The 17,654-nt window shown below is 43.5% G+C and overlaps 1 protein-coding gene across 2 annotated transcripts in view; it reads right to left on the bottom strand.

The window, feature by feature from the left end:
• Positions 1-310: 310 nt before the first annotated feature.
• Positions 311-17,654, bottom strand: part of SPINT2 (serine peptidase inhibitor, Kunitz type 2) — a 32,734-nt gene continuing 15,390 nt past the window's right edge. Inside the window, exons 2-7 of one of the 2 annotated variants that reach the window (XM_084860867.1) lie at positions 7,407-7,577; positions 4,587-4,646; positions 3,394-3,447; positions 2,650-2,811; positions 2,292-2,330; positions 311-956 (exon numbers count right to left, since the gene is read on the bottom strand). In XM_084860867.1, coding sequence (XP_084716993.1) covers positions 790-956; positions 2,292-2,330; positions 2,650-2,811; positions 3,394-3,447; positions 4,587-4,646; positions 7,407-7,577 — 653 coding nt within the window. In that variant the 3' untranslated portion in view covers positions 311-789. The remainder of the gene's footprint in view (positions 957-2,291; positions 2,331-2,649; positions 2,812-3,393; positions 3,448-4,586; positions 4,647-7,406; positions 7,578-17,654) is intronic. The other variant, XM_084860868.1, reaches the window with a different exon arrangement.

Below are 17,654 nucleotides of genomic sequence, written 5' to 3'. Positions count from 1 at the left end.
AAAAATATCCTCAGGTGAGGATTAACAAAAAATAAATAAATAAAGAGTAACCCTCCTGTTCTTGAGTGGGATATGGCCAGAATCTTTAAAAAAGGGAGCTAGAAGAGAAAATACCACCACCAACAAAGAAACAAACACCCAGAGCTCACCATGGATGATAAGGCTGTGTTGTTTGATAATGCAAGATATATTTCATTCAAAAAGATCTGAAAATGCTCTTTCTAAAAGAGTTTGTTTCTAGAATGGGACATTTTATGTAGTGCCCTGTGATAATTTTGGTAGAGTTTAAATTAACAGTCCCATAAAGAAAGAAAGCACATGCTGAAATTTATTTTAAAAGGGGAGGTCCTTTTTATTGAACTGGTACATTTTACTCTCTTCCTTTCAAAATTCTAATAAAAAAAAAACAAAACCTTTTATTTCTGTTTACTTTTAAAAAAAAATACACCACAAATCAAACAAAGAAATTTCTATGATGGGGAAGGAGGCAAAAGGCTTCAGCATAGACAAAGAAAACTATACATGGAGTAAAGAAATCAAAGAGGAACTGACTCTGGTCTGGGGCCAAGCAACCCAAATGTGAACAAAGCAAACCTGCGCAGAGGACCAGGAAGCCCTCTTCCGAAGTAACAAACAGACCAAAAGCCCTAATGATCACAAAAATACAAATCAATCACTCTATTTTAAAACGCACACACACTTTCTACACTTGTGCCCCCACCACCAGGTTCTCTTCATTGGCAGGGAGTCCTGAATCCTGAAGAGAAGTGCCTCTTGGTGACAAGGCGTTCACAGCACATATGTGTTCTTCACCAGATGCTCCTTATCGTCCCCGGAGCTCCAGACAGTGCGGAGAGTGCGCTCCTGGTTCCTCCGCGCCACTCTGATCAGGCAAACCACGGAGGCTCCCAGCAGGAGGATGAGGACCATCACGAACAGCCCCGCCAGGACCACCACTGAGGATGAGAGGGGCCTCAGAACCAGGGTGACAAGGAGGGCCACAGCCAGAGTGGGGCAGCACAGAGCTTAGGAAGGACACAAGTGCCCTAGGGGCTGACGGTAAAGACCAGCATCCCTTGTGCCTGACATTCCTCCACCCAAGCTGGGAGTCTGGAGAACTGACATGGCCCACCAGGGAGGTCATCAAGGAGACCTAAGAAGCTGGTTCCTGAAAAAGGGAGGTGCCATGCTATATTCACACAAACAGCAACTGTGTTTCTTCTGTTTGAATAAATGCTTCATTTCAACTCTCTATGTCCCTCCACGGCTCAGGAGCAAACTGTACAGGAGTTCTAAGCCCTTGCACACCGGGATGCAAAGAGCATACATCTCTGGGGTGTATGGAAACAAAACCCCAGGCTATGTGTTCACATACCACCCCTGACTAGCCACAGAGAAAGGTGGGCTGCAGGTGGCTGGGAGGCTGCCTGTGGAATGAAGTAAAGGTGGAGGCAAGGGTGTATTTGGATCAGTGCCAGGAAGAGACCCCTACTGCTCCTAATGGAACTTAGAAAATTTAACGTTGGTGAAGATGCTTTCTTTCCAGCTAGGGTTCCACTAAAGAAATGTAGCTCCTGTGGACACTACCTGGTTCCCTTTTCCCACTTGGCTACAGAATCAGAAAGGGGTGAGTCCCTCTCCATCTTTACCCCACCAGCACTCCAGATGTGGGCTGGGCTGCATTCAGCTTAGGCCTGGCAAACCAGTTCATTTCACCCCTCCTCTAAAATAGAGCAGGCATCAGGCCAGGTTGGGGCTCCTTACCAGGGCAACAGGTAGAAAGAAACCAAACCAGTGTGGCAGGTCCTTGTGCAAACACTATCCTCCATGACAGGCTCAGAATCAGAAACAGAAGTGACAGGCCCCGCCTCCTTTTCAGACCACAGTCCACACTGCTTGGGGACAGCAGCACTGGCTGCGCCTCACACACAGCAAGGTTTCCAACTTCCTGTCACTCATGACCAACTCTGTCCACCCCTCAAAGCAAAGTTCCCTCCAAACCTGGAGTAAGACTCAGGCCTGTGTGCTGCAGATCCCCGCATGCCTAACAGCAGGACTTGCTGCCTCCAGTCACCCCCAGCTGCCTCACTCCCAGCCCCAGCTATGTACACTCTGCGGTCGGACAAACATCAACCACACGTTCCAAGCTGCCTGGCTATTCTTGTGCAGAAACACAACTTTCTACTAAAGATGTTTATGGTGAAGAATGATGTGTCCAAGACAACATAAGCCTGCAAAACACAGCTTAGCTTAGGCAGGCAGGCAGGTGGGAGGGGTAGGAGGCCACTTACCTTTAGTGCTACGGGGCAGGACAGGATACAGCTGCTTGCCTGCAAGAGAACACACAACCTTGAGGTCAGCTCAGTCCTCTTCCCCCAGAGCTGTCACCACCTGAAGACCCCCTCGGCCCTGAGACTTTCTGGCAGAATCGTCCCGAGATATTCTGGCAGAATCGTCTTCTGAGATCTTTAAGACCTAGGCCATGTCTGCTCAACAGCCAGGGCCAAAGCCCACCTGTTCCCCACTAGGGAGCCAGAGAAAGATGGAGGCCAGATGATAGCCTAAGTCGCGGTTTAGGGATGGGGGATGAACTCTGGGAGGGCCATCCACCCACCATTGCTTCTTGGATCCAGGATCAGATAGACTCACCTACGCAGCGGCTCATGCATGCTTCCTTGGAGAGATAGTTGTTTTTATTGCCCCAGCACCCTCCATAGATAAAGTTATCACAGGAGTTCTTCTCGGTATCAAAATACCAGCGTGGAAAGGATGCGCGGCAAGGCCCGGTGACCGCCTTGGCAGTACAGTATTCTGGGAGCAGAGGAGCACAAATGAGCAGGGCCCAAGGAAGGGAGATGGAGTTAGAGTGTTCCAGGGCAGTTACACAGTTGCCAGCCAAGGGAGAACTGTCTCTCTGCTACAGAAACTGGTAAACTACAGGCATGGCCAGTTTGGCCCATTAGACACCCTCCTCTACATTTCTAGTACCTTTCTCTTTATAGTCAGACTATGTTATTATGGAGATTCCTCTATGCCAGGCACTATTCTGGGTACTTTCCATATATTAACTTGATCTCAAAGAGATCTGTCCTAAGCCCCTTATTTCACAGTTAGGAACTCTGAGGCTGGGCCTGCATGCTGGACTGTCTCTCTGGAGCTCAGCTTCCTGCAGCACGTTGTGCATGCCCCGCTAGGCATCCTTGTGTATTCAATACCACCTGGGAAAGGCCATGAAGCCCATGCTACAGTTTCCTTAGTGGAGATCTTCCAATGTGTCTCAATTCCAACTAACTAAAGAAAATACGTCTTGCCCATATAAAAGTATTTTTTAAAAGTTATACTTTCTACCATCTAAAATTAAAAAAAAAAAAAAATTTTTCAAAACTGTTATACCTTCATAGTTGAAAATATCGCCAGAGGGGTGATCAAAATTTTGTATTCTGGGAACTGAAACACAAACAAACATCTGTGTCAGGGAGGTGAGGAGGACACAGGACATGTGGTCTGGCTGGGGCTGAATCTAAAAGGGCCCACTGAGGGAGTGTGGACACTGGCACCCTATTTGGGCAGCTTTGCACCATTAACTCCGGTTCCAATGGGTTCCATAGCACCTATCAAATGAATGCCAAATGGGGAGGCCCGCCTGTCACTCCAGGGGATGCTATGGAAACTAATCCCAGTCACAGTTTCTGGGGTTATGAGGAAGGTAGTCTTGTTCACTTTCTACACGACAGTGAGGAAGCTGGTTGTGTTCTCTCTCTACACAGCAAGGAGATCCCTCTCTTACTCTCCTAGGGAAATTTTCTTCTGAAACAGGACTGACACCAGTTATTATGCCAGTGCCCCAGGGTCTGGATGACCTTGGAGAGTCCAGATTGGGAATAAACAGTGAGCCCAGGCAAAGTGATGGCCAGGATGGTCACAGGATTTTTGGCCTAACTTTCAGCATTCTGCAAGTCACAGAATAAACACTCTCACTTAAGTGCTGGTGTCACAGTCAGAGGCGGTTGCCTCCAACTGGGTGGGAGTGGATTTCCTCCCTCCACAATAGGACTTGCCTAGCAGGACCCATCACCTATGGACTGGCCTTTGGGAAAGCTAGGTTGAACTTGCTAATGCATATGATGCAGAGCCTTGTAGGCATATAGAAGGAACTGGGTAACTACTGTCAGCAGCACAAAGCAAGATAACACAAAGCTAAGATCAAGAACTATAGTGGGAATGGAGGCATGTGGCAGAGGACAGTCCTCTTAGCACAGGGAGCAGAGGAGACAGAACAGGCAAGGAGAGGTGGGGTGGATGGTGAGACACAGAGGCCAGCCTAGGGAGAAGGAAGTGGCCTGAGTCACATGGGCAGTGATCACAATTCCCTGACCCCCAGGAGGAAGCTGAGGCCAGCTCAGAAGCACTGCAGACTCCCCTGGCCCTCCTTTCCATTAAGGAGCCAGAAGGTGGCAGATCAGGCAGAGCCAATGCTGAGTAAATAGAACCAGGAGATGGAAGCTCATGTACAAGTCCCAAATGTCCTTTCACAGTTCCCCATCTGGATGGCTCTCATTCAATCCTGGGTCTATTAAAAAACCTACCACTTGAAATTGAGGAATCTGCTCCATTCCTGCTGGTGGCCAGACCATCACTAGTGTTCTCTACAAGGAGACAAATAAACCACAGTGAAAAAGTGCACCTCCCTTCAAGATATCCAGTGAAACAAAACAAGGCAGTGTAACACTGAGCTTAATGAAGTCTCCTGTTTCTCCTTTATGTGGGCCTTTCAATGAGCACACGACCACAAGCCTGCCAGAACTTAGAAATAAGGAACCAAGACTGTCCTTGTGGGTTAAATTTTAAGATCAACCTGCTGGTAACTGGAACAAAGATGTGTGAAATGAATGTAAAAAGATAATATGGCTTACAGGGCCAAATACCCTGTTAACTGTATTAACCTATTAATGAATAAAAAGCAATGTGAATGTACTTAATGCCACTGAACTGTACACTTATAAATGGTTAAAATGGTAAATTTTATATTATGTATATTCCCTCTCTCTCTCCCCCTCTCTCATACACACAAATACACAGTTAAGAGTGTGAGGTAGAGAGGCTAGCCACTTAAGGAAGCACAAAAAGGAGTGCTGGCAGGGTGCAGGAGGGAGGGACCCTGGTTTCCCGTCTCCCTACTGGTCCCAACAGACCTTCTGGAGAGGCACGAGGCGAGCCTGACCAGATGCCATTAAACATTCATGTCACAAACCAGCTGCCCTTGTTCTGCCTTGCTCCTCATCAAGCAATCTTCTGGGAATTTGGCTAAGAGGACTTCCTAAGTGGACTACAGGTGCAGGCACAGGGACCTGAGTTTCTGGTCCCCTTGGTGATTCTGGTTTTCATTATAAATTAATAAACTAGTATTCTCATTATTATGTGGCTTCCCACAGAGCTTGCCTGCCTGGGAGAGAACTTGCTAGCAAAGGCCCCAGTGCCTAGCAGGCTCTGACAGTTCAAGTTCTTGCACAGACTCACAAGAGATCCTCAAGAGACATGCAGTGGAGACATGCTTGGGTGGAAAAAAAGAGCTTTCTGGGCCCTTAAGACTAGGGCCGGACTCTGAACGAAGACAGCTATCTGTCTTCTCCCAAACAAACACAACCATCCCTAACCCCCTGTAGTGACCTCCTGTCTTAATGCCTAGTGTCTGCTGCTTGCATTGTTAAAAACAACTCTCACATGGGGGGAGAGCGGGAGACAGGTGAAGGCATATGCTGGGGGGGAAGGGGAGGCTGGGGGGAAGTCAAGGGGGGAAAAAGGGAGACATGTGTACTACTATTTGTAATACTTCAAATAAAAAAAAGTGGGGGGGAAAAAAACAAAACACCTCTCTTCCTAAGAAAATGAGGAGCAACCAGAATGGGTAGGTGCACTTCCTACAGTCAAATCAATTAGGAAGGGACAGAAAAGTAGCAAAATTATTTTCCCTTAGTTCTTCCCCCAACACTAGATCCCAGCTGATGATGGAAAATTACAATGGATGCTATTTTCCTCAGTCACCATCTGGTAAGGTTGCCAGTTGCTCCCTGAAAGGTGAAGAGCTTGTCTGTATGATCCAAAAACAATACCCCATCACCACAGCTCTCCAAACACTTGTTGAGTGCCCAATGGGCACCAGGCACACAAAGATCAGCAAAGTGTTCAAGGCACTCAGTCACTGGAGGGCTTGTGTGTTCAGCTCTGTTTCAAATCTCAGGTCATAGCCAAGGCTACTATTTCCCCCCCTCTTTACATAGAACTTTAATAAGTTTATCTGATTTTTTGAGAGAGAGATGAGTTTATCTGATTTTTTAATGCAGAGTGCAAAGCCAAGAGAGATTACAGCTGGTGAGCTCAGAGGATGGAGCGTCGGCCTGAGGACTGAAAAGTCCCAGATTTGATTCTGGTCAAGGGCATGTACCTTGGTTGTGGGCATGTCCCCAGTAGGTGGTGTGCAGGAGGCAGCTGAACAATGTTTCTCTCCTCAATGTTTCTTTCTTTTCTTTCTTTCTTTTTTTCTTTTTTTTTAAAAAAATATATATTTTATTGATTTTTTACAGAGAGGAAGAGAGAGGGATAGAGAGTTAGAAACATTGATCAGCTGCCTCTTGCACACCACCCACTGGGGACATGCCCACAACCAAGGTACATGCCCTTGACTGGAACCTGAGACCCTTCTGTCCATAGGCTGACGCTCTATCCACTGAGCCAAACCGGTTTTGGCTCTCATCGATGTTTCTAACTCTCTATCCTTCTCTCTTCCTCTCTGTAAAAAAATCAATAAAATATACTTTAAAAAAATCAATGATGAGAAAGAACAATTGATCAGCTGCTTCCTGCATGCCACCTACTGGGGATCGAGCCCACAACCCAGGCATGTGCCCTGATGGGGAATCGAACTGTGACCTCCTGGTTCATAGGTGGATGCTCAACCACTGAGCCATGCTGGCCAGGCTGTTCTAGTTTTAACTTGACTCAGAACTCAGCTGGCTGGGTGAGCTCTTCAAGTCATTTGCCCCAGAGGCAAAAATAACCAAAATGCCCAGGGAGCAATTGGAGCAGCCTACCTGATTGAACATTGGACTCTGCTCAAGGGGAAGTCACTTCCTCCTGTGTGGGGTCTGGTGTGGAACCTGCACTCAGTAGTGGGAGAAAGGAAGTCATAGAGAAGACATAGTCCTGCCCCCACCCTGGCCTGCTGCCTACTCTTCCTTTTTGGGAAGAGAATGGAGAGGACCACTGTGAAACCACTGTGTTGGTGACCTTCGCACTGTGCCTGTTCCCCAAGTTCAGCCATGAAGAACTAGTGAAGAGCAAAAGGCACCCACATCCCAATGAATAAACTGACTCTAAATGTAACATATCCTCAACTACCACTGTCTTACCTGTGACATCAGCACATTTCTCAAGACACGCCTCCTTGGTCAGGTAATTATTGTTGTTCCCACCACATCCTCCATACACAAACTGCTGGCAGGATCCGCCAGTGGCATTGTACCACCACCGATGCATGGAAGCCCGGCATTTCCCCACCACCTTTGGAACTTGGCAAAAGTCTAAAACACAAAGCAGACACCAGTTAGCTTGGCAGGGCAATCCCAGCCAACAGAGAACATGCCCAGACCTGCAGGAGAGGCCCACAGTCGCCCAGAGCACCAAGACACGAGCTAGTCCAGCACAGTTCCTCCATAAGCTGTTTCTACAACATCACCATTCGGCCCTCCATGGTGATTCCTTCCTTATGCAGGAAAGCACATCACTTAATGACAAAGATACCAGCCCACTCAACCGAATTCTTTCAGTTGCATGTTGATTCTGTCCTTGTCCCCAATATCAAAAACACACATATCCAGTACAGAAATTGATGTTCAGATGCAAAAAAATAGACTTCAAGGTCCTTCTGAATGTGTGTCCCATCACAGTGGGCTAAGGGGAACTGGGTGCTGAAAAGCCAGCACTGGTGATGGGAGATGAGGAAGGAACACAGTAGCACTCTGAGCACCTCTCATGAGGAACTCTCTTAACCTTTCCTACCCACTCTCTGACCCAGCACACCACTTCATACATAAACTACCACAAGAGTCTCAGAAAGAACTCCCTAACTCTAGCTGCCCTCCCCCCCCCCCCCCCCCCCCCGCCAACCCCCAGCTCCAAGGGCAACTCAAGTCACTTCTCTGCTTTCACCTGAGCACACCAAGGTGCCCCCAAATTTGGCTTGCTCTTGTACAAGGGAAACAAAATAATGTTATCAAATTCCAGCCAGAGCCGAAACCGGGGACTGAAGGGTCCCGGGTTCGATTCCGGTCAAGAGCATGTACCTTGGTTGCGGGCACATCCCCAGTAGGGGGTGTGCAAGAGCAACTGATTGATGATTCTCTCTCATCAATGTTTCTGGCTCTCTATCCCTCTCTCTTCCTCTCTGTGAAAAATCAATAAAATATATATTTTTAAAAAAATTCCAGCCAGATACATATGCCTAAGATAGGTCTATCAACCTGTTCCCACTGTTTAAAAAAGAGAGATAGCCTGGCTGATGTGGCTCAGTGGCTGAACATTAACCTATTAACCAGGAGGTCAAGGTTTGATTCCCAGTCAGGGCACATGCCAAGGTTATGGGCTTGATCCCCAGTACAGCACATGTAGGAGGCAATGATTCTCATCATTGATGTTTAAATCTCTCCCTTGCTCTCTCTGAAATAAAAACATATTTAAAAAAAAAAAAAAAAAGCCAGATGACTTAACGTCTACCCTCTACCACTGTATCTATCACCTTCCCATGTGATCATGAGGTAGTGTGGACTACCTCTTCCTACATCCTGGCCTCCATAATCTCTACCTTCTGGCACAGGGTGCTCGAAAAACATCTCAAACATCTCAATAAACATCCCAGGGCCCAACACTTGGCTCCATGTTGTTTTCATGTTTATTAGGTTTACTTCACCAACTAGGGCAGCAGTCACCAACCTTTCGGACTTTGCGGACTACCAGATGGTGATAGCTGCTCTAAAGGTTTCCTTAAACCAGCAGTCACCAATCTTTTGGACCTCATGGACCAATAAACTTGAGGATGACTTTAGAAAGCATTGGAAGAGGATTTGTGCTTCTCTTGTGTCTCCAAAATATGTCACAATGATAAGCATGAAACCAAATGTTCCACAAAACATCAATCTTTGCACAAAAATGGTTGGTGCTGTGCAAAATACCCCCCCCCCACACACACACACACCCCAATAAATCACAAGTAACTAGTATAGTAGGAAAAGTATATTCTGAAGTAAAAAAATTAATTTGAAAGCAACTATCAATGAAATCACCAGTTAAAACATACCTATCTGGACATATAATATGAACAGAATCATACAGCATGTCCAGAAAAGGCAAATCAATAGGGCAAGAAGTGGATTAATGGTCTCCGGTGCTGTGGGATGGGGTGCAGAGTCCCTGCAAATGGGCATAAGAATCTTTTGGAGATGATGGAAATGTTCCAAAATTGGACTGTGGGAATAGATGGTTGTACAACTCTGTAAACGTACCAATGACCTTTGGTATGTAAATAATACTTTAATAAGGGCTTGTAGTGTTTGTTTTTTTTTTTTTTTTTTAAATAGGGATACTTTTTGTCCATAACACTTCAACCAGAACCAGTTGGATGTACACATGGAGCAGGGTCTTTCAACAATGTGCCAAAGGTCCCAAAACAGCCCTGGCTGTCATGGTTTGGCCGTTAGAGCATTGGACTATATACCAATGACGATTCTATGTCAGGAGCACATGCCTGGGTTGTGGGTTCACTCCCTGCCCTCGGTTGGGATGCATATTGGGAACAGCCAGTCAACTCACATCGATGTTTCTTTTTCTCTCGCTCCCCTTCCCTCCTTTCCACTCTAGAAAAGTGGAGGGCCCTTGCTGGTTTGGCTTAGTGGACAAAGAGTTGACCTGTGGATTGAAGGGTCCCAGGTTTGATAACCATTCAAGGGCATATGCCTGGCTTGCAGGGTTGATCCCTAGAAGGGGGTGTGCAGGAGGCAGCTGATCAATGCTTCCCTTTCATCATTGATGCTTCTAACTTTCTCTCTCCCTTCCTTTCTCTCTAAAATCAATATATATATCTTAAAGTGATGGAGGAAATACCCTCAAATAAGGATTAACAAACAAACAAACAAAAAAGGTCACAAAACATAACCAGTCAATACAACCCAGGGGAAACAAGGCAGGAGAGTTCTCTGGCATATGATTCTGCCCAACACATATGGCTGGCCAAATGTCAGTGACAGCATAGCTATTGAGACAAGACAGGGAGGATCCACTTAGGACCCCCAACTGAAATCATCAAGGCAGGGAGCACCCAACTGCTAGAGGCAGCAACAGCCTGCCTGATGCCCTGCCGAGCTGAGAGCCCTGGAAAGCACCCTGATTGCTGTGTGTCCTTGCTTCCTGAGCAGTACCAGGTACTGCCTTTTAAAATTTTATTTTAGGGGACATTTATTAAAACTGGGGACAGTGGCCGAAACCGGTTTGGCTCAGTGGTAGAGCGTCGGTCTGCGGACTGAAGGGTCCCGGGTTCGATTCCAATCAGGGGCATGTACGTTGGTTGCGGGCACATCCCCGGTGGGGGGTGTGCGGGAGGCAGCTGGTCGATGTTTCTCTCTCATCGACGTTTCTGGCTCTCTATCTCTCTCTCTTCCTCTCTGTAAAAAATCAATAAAATATATTTTTTAAAAGTCCGACTTGTATGCTCACAAATGCTAGTGCAAAATTAAACTTTTCCACCCTGGCCTGTGTGGCTCAGTTGGTTGGAGCATCATTCCCCATACATCAAAAGGTTGTGAGTTTGATTCCTGGTCAGAGCACATACCTAGGTTGTGAGTTTGATACTCTGGTAAGGGCCCACACGGGTGTGTGTGTGTGTGTGTGTGTGTGTACCAATCATTGTTTCTCTTTCTTACCCGCCTCTAAAATAAGTAAGCATATCCTTGGGCGAGGATAAAAAAAAATTAAATACTCTCTCTGTTTTCAAAATGCAGAGTAAGAAAAGCTGAAGGGAACCAAATTTGAACATACTTGCTTCACAATATGCAAAAATAGAATTTTGGCCTTCAAGTAACAGTAACAGACCCTTGGAAAAGCATCCAAAATGGTTAAAAATCACACATCACCTGAAATATACTGTTTTATTATAAAACCCAAGCAGGCATTTTGAACATTAGTTATTACAAAATTGCCAAATAGCTGGGTCTTTATCTTGGAAAACAGGTTTCTCAGGTTCTGAAACCAGTAGAGCTTTAACCTAGACACCAAGTCAATGACTCAGACAATTCCTCTCTGTGTGCAGCTGGCTGGAACCATCTGCAGTCACCCCCTAACAAGGGCATCACAGAAACTATGCTCCCAGGAACTACCGATCTAATTTAACTTCACAGGCTGAAGAAGATGGTGTATAATTATTCTTCAAAAAATGCACAATTAGCCGAAACCGGTTTGGCTCAATGGATAGAGTGTCGGCTTGGGGACTGAAAGGTCCCGGGTTCGATTCCGGTCAAGGGCATGTACCTTGGTTGCGGGCATATCCCCAGTAGGGGGTGTGCAAGAGGCAGCTGATCGATGACTCTCTCATCAATGTTTCTAACTCTCTATCCCTTCCTCTCTGTACAAAATCAATAAAATATATTAAAAAAAAATTTTTTTAAATGGACAATTACAGCTGTGCAGACTGAAAAATAAGTTTAAAGTTTACTTTAATAAAGTATTGCAAATATTTTGAAAAGTATAGAAAACATAACACTGGGGTATCTAGTTTTCAGCTTTATCAAATTACAACATCTTAAAGGACTAAAATATTGATATAGCTGAAATATTTTATATATCCCTCACTTCAATCCCACTTGCAATTAACACCTTTCTTGAACTTGGTGTTTTCTTTTATTCATGTTTTCATACCCAAAGTCAGTTTACTTATTTATTTATTTAAAATATATATATATATATTATTGATTTTTTACAGAGAGGGATAGAGAGTCAGAAACATCGATGAGAGAGAATCATAGATCAGCCGCCTCTTGCGCACCCCCCACTGGGGATGTGCCCGCAACCAAGGTACCCTTGACTGGAATCGAACCCGGGACCTTTCAATCTGCAGGCCTACACTCTATCCACTGAGCCAAACCGGTTTCGGCCAGTTTACTTTTTAAAAAATATATATATTTTTAATTGATTTCAGAGAGGAAAGAAGAGGAAGAGATAGTAACACTAATGATGAGAGAGAATCATTGACTGGCTGCCTCCTACACCCCTATTGGGGACCAAGCCTGAAACCTGGGACCCTTCAGTCCGCAGGCCAACACTCTATACACTGAGCCAAACCAGCCAGGGTACCAGTTTACTTTTAAAAAATATATTCTTATTGATTTCAGAAAGGGAGAGGGAAAGGGATAGAAACATCAATGATGAGAGAGAAACAATGATCGGCTGCCTTCTGCAAATCCCCTACTAGGACTGAGCCCGCACCGCAACTGGGCATGTGCCCTGACTAGGAATCGAACCATGACCTCTTGGTTCATAGGTTGACGCTCAACCATTAAGCCATTCCAGCTGGGCCAGAGTCAGTTTATTTTTAAAACAAAAATAACTTTCCTAGGATTCAAGTCCTTAAATCACTTTTTACTCCCATGAGTGCTATAAACTAAAGAACACCTTGCCTCACTATAGGCCTGATTAAAAAGTACAATCATCTCCCAAGCCTGAAGCCTGCCCTGAAATGGCCCTCCTCTTCCCAACCACCATTTGTTTCTCTAGAGCAAATGTCAGTAAACTTCTTTTATGATGGGTCAAATATAAGGTGACCCAGATTTTAACATTGGTAAAGCGGGACACCATTGACCGGAGGGTGTTCCTTGATTAAAAATTTGGTCTATATAGAGCAACAAAAAATTTTATAGAACACAAAAATAGTATTATAATATATATATATTTTAATTTTAACATAAGTACAATTTACAAATATAATAAATAAAAAAATCATGTATAGTATTATATTATTCTTGGCATATTTCTCATTTGAGTGAATTTTTAAAAAAATATATTTTATTGATTTTTTACAGAGGGGAAGGGAGAGATATAGAGAGCTAGAAACGTCGATGAAAGAGAAACATCGACCAGCTGCCTCCTGCACACCCTCCACCGGGGATGTGCCCACAACCAATGTACATGCCCCTGACCGGAATCGAACCTGGGAACTTTCAGTCCGCAGACCGACGCTCTACCACTGAGCCAAACCAGTTTCGGCTGAGTGAATTTTTTTTAGTAGATTGCTATCGTTGTTTAAAAGGTCATGAAATTTTTCACAAGAATTTATTAAATTATATTTCACACATAAAATGGCTTTCTAAGTCTCAACACTTAATTGTGATTTTTCTGATGTCCACACTTTATTTACCGTAGAAAAAATACATTCAGTCGCAGCATTAGTTCCTGGTAAGGACAGTGCGTATTCCACAATTCTAACAACTGATCAACAATTCGTATTTTGATAAGCAGTTCTTGATAATCAGTTCTCAACAATTATTTGTTATTATTAAAGTTTAACATTATAAAATTAACAAAAAGAATATAAAACTCATATCCTGGCTTAATAGCCACATGGCCGCCGAAAACCATATATTCCCTTCCCGTTCTCCCGCTGTTCCCTAGCTTGTCATGCATTCTTTCAAAATATCGGGACTTTTTTTTTTTTTTTTAAATATATTTTATTGATTTTTTTACAGAGAGGAAGGGAGAGGGATAGAGAGCTAGAAATGTCGATGAGAGAGAAACATCGATCAGCTGCCTCCCGCACACCCCCCACCGGGGATGTGCCCACAAGCAATGTACATGCCCTTGACCGGAATCAAACCTGGGACCCTTCAGTCCCCAGACCGACGCTCTACCGCTGAGCCAAACCGGCTTCGGCAAAATATCGGGACTTTTTAAAAATGCCACGGGACACAGGACAAATTGTTAAAAATCGGGACTGTCTCGCCAAAAGTGGGACATCTGGTCACCTTAATCAAATAGCACATACAGAAAGTACTTGCTTTGCATGCTAGTATTGAAATCATGCAAATAAACAGGAAAAAATATGTTTCAAAGAATTCAATTCTGTTCAGATCTGGTTGGGGCACATAGCAGGAGCAACCAATAGATGTTTCTCTCTCACATCAATGTTTCTCTCTCTCTTCCTCTCCTCCCTTGCTCTCTCTAGAATCAATGAAAACCATATTTTCAGGTGAGGATTAAAAAATAAAATAAAACAAAATTGCTCTGAGAATTATTTTACTTTTTGTGAAGGTGTTACTTCCTCTAGGACATCATCCTTTTTGCCACATTTCTGTTGCTAAGTGGGCCCTCACTAAGGTCCTCTGGGGCATTTCCAGTCTCTCAACTGGAGGTAGAGTTGACATTCCACACAGTCAGCTAGTTATTCTATCACTCCATTTATGCTCCACTGGAATTTCAGTTCTGGCATTATCACTTTTTTTCTTTGTTTCACTGGAGTCTATTTTTGGCCAAGTCCCTGATTAACCATTTATATAAACTGTTACATAGGTTTATCACTGGGAAACAAGGCACACAACTACATGCTTTGCTATGGATGAACTAACAAATGTGCAAGGCCCAATCACTGCTGCATGTGTAGTTTATAGTAATTTGTGACTGTAGGACTAGCAGAGGAAACCTGTACCCAAGTACTTACAGTTATTATACTGTGGTAACTGAAATCTGAGCCCTATTATTAAGGGACTGAAATTATTTATGAAAGTGTGGTAATGGAAATTTTTGCATGTTGAAAACCCTGCAAAGCAAGGACTGTCATTATTTCAAGAGCTGTGAGCTACAGTTCTTTTTTTAACTTTTAGTTGCAGTATTTTTCCCATCACCATTTATCTCATAGTTCTAACTCAACTCTGTCATTGTATCATAAAAGCTACCTCAGACAATATGTAAATGAATGACAAGGCTGAATTACGGACACTAAAAATTTTATCTCACATAATCTATAAATGTTTCTTAAAATTATTTTTATTTTCAACCATTAAAAAAATGTAAAAATCGTACTTAGCTTGCCAATTATTTTTACAATGTTTATAGAAAACTCCCTGTTCATATTTTCCACCCTTACAGAACTCAGTCTTATATGTGTAGTCAGAAGCTACCACATAGAGTGCTAGAGTTCACATTTCTTTAACAGCATTGACCATGCATTCCTTTGCTAAAAAGACTGTAGCACACCCTTCCACCACTAAAAACAGCTCTACTCTCTTCATTGAAGCCACTTAGAATTCTAAAAAGGCCAAAGAGAAATTATTTGATATAAAAAATCCTTGGAGCCTGGCCAGTGATGCTCAGTGATTGAGCGTTAAACCATGAACCAAGAGGTCACTGGTTCGATTCCATCAGGGCACATGCCCTGGTTGCTGGCTCAATTCCCAGAAAGGGGCAATTCCCAGTAAGGGTGTGCAGGAGGCAGCCTATCCATGTTTTCTCTCTCATCGATGTTTCCATCTCTCTATCCCTCTCCCTTCCTCTCTCTCTAAAAATCAAGAAAAACATTTTTTAAATTCTTGGACATTTGAAAATCATACTGTACTTCGTCTTATTTTTTATTCACAAAAAATAAGACAAAGTACAGTTCACTGTTCAAGATTCAAAAGCAAAGAAAATAATGAAGAGTTATATAATTCAAGAATTCAAAGACCAGGGCAACTATTACCAGGGCTTGGTTTTCACAGACCTACCACAGCTGAAAATTCACCACCAAGGCATCTTGTTTACGCCAGTGAATAACTGTGAGACATCCACATAATGGAATAACCAGAGCTGTGAACAGTCCAATGCGTATGTGCTGGTACAGAAACATGGCTAAATCTGAGATGAGGAAAGGAGCAGGGGCAAAAAATGGTTTCTGTATCGTAATTCCTTTTTTAAACTTTTAATTTAGACACATGTATGAATCTAACCCTCGAGGGAAAGGGACTAAAGGAGACATTTACATACAGGTTTTCTTTTTCATCTGTATTTTTTGGTATAGTGTAAGCCATCAGTGGCCTTATCTGGGCAGCAGATTATGGTCCTGTTTGTTTGCTTCAATTTTTCAGTAAAAAAATTTTAAACTACATGAATTAAAACTGAATGTATTAAATTCCCAAATATCTGGAGCAGTACTAAGCTATAGTGTTTGTGAAGAGCTATAATATGCAAATATGGTGACCACATAATTTATCCTCATCAAGACACATTTCAGAATGAATGAGTGTTAATAGTTACTCTGGGTCATATGGTGGTATAAATTGGAACCATCCAAGGTAAATCCTCCAAGCCATTCTATACACTGTAGGTACTAACTAAGGATGTGGTCCTTTGTCCTCTAGGGGTTTATAATTCAATTACAGCCACAAAACTCCCTTGGGTATGAAGGAGAAGAAAAAAAGAATCATACAAGGTAAAATATTATAATCATAGCCTAATTCAAAGGGCTTATAAGCCATACAAGGTACAGAGGAAATAACTAAAGACTTTGGTATAGGAGAGCGACAAAACAAGGAGGAGTCATTTGGCAAAAGTGTGTAGGACAGATGAGAGTCAGGAGTTAGTCTGGTGAAGAACCAAAACTTGAAGGAATACCTGGCTCTTTTACCTGATGAAGTTACCGGGGGCATTTCCTAACATCCTAGTATTTCTTCATTCATAACATGGGAACAAAAATGTATAGGCCTCTAAATAAAACTGGAAAATGTGTAACTCACATACACTGAATGGCCAGATTATTATGACCTCTGATCGCATAATAATCTGGCCACTCAGTGTGTGTGTGTGTGTGTGTGTGTGTGTGTGTGTGTGTGTGTGTGTATTCGAGGCCCGGTGCATGAATTCATGCATGAGTAGGGTCCGGCCAGCCTGGCCAGGAGGAGGGGACATGGGCGGTTAGCCGGCCTGCCTGCTGGTTGAACTCCTGGTCGAGGGGACAATTTACATATTAGCCTTTTATTATATAGGATATACAGAGTGGCCAGATTATTATGCGTTCAGAGGTCATAATAATCTGGCCACTCAGTGTATTTCTTAATTCACCAAGTCCCATATTCATTGATTTAGGCCTGCCTACTTAAAAAAAAAAAAAAAATCATGTAGATTTTAGAGACTTGGAGTATCTAAATCAAAGACTCTTAGGAGGTTTTAGGAAGATTAGGTAGTACTTTCTGTAACACAATAAGAAAAATATATTTGGTCTTTGAACCTCTACCCCGCCTCCCCCCCCCCAAAAAAAAAACAAAACAAAATAAAACAAAACAAAAAAACCCTTATAATTTTCTGAGTGCTAGGAGCATCTTTTTTTTTTTTTAAATATATTTTATTGATTTTTTTTTTGCCCCCCTCCCTCCCTCCCACACATACCCTCCCTCCCCAGAGTTTTATGTCCATTGGTTTGTACTTATATGCATGTATACAAGTCCTTCAGTTGATCTATTATCTCCCCCAGATCTTCCTCCCCTCTCCACTGTAATTTGACAGTCTGCTTGTTGCTTTACTGTCTCTATATCTATCTTTTGGTTCATCAGTTTATAATGTTCTTTATTATCCATAAATGAGTGAGGTCATGT

This window comes from Pipistrellus hanaki, assembly GCF_964339955.1.
Source record: "Pipistrellus hanaki genome assembly, chromosome: 15".
NCBI lineage: Eukaryota > Metazoa > Chordata > Mammalia > Chiroptera > Vespertilionidae > Pipistrellus > Pipistrellus hanaki.
Note: the sequence above shows the minus strand (reverse complement) of the source record. Positions and strands in the feature narration are given on the sequence as shown.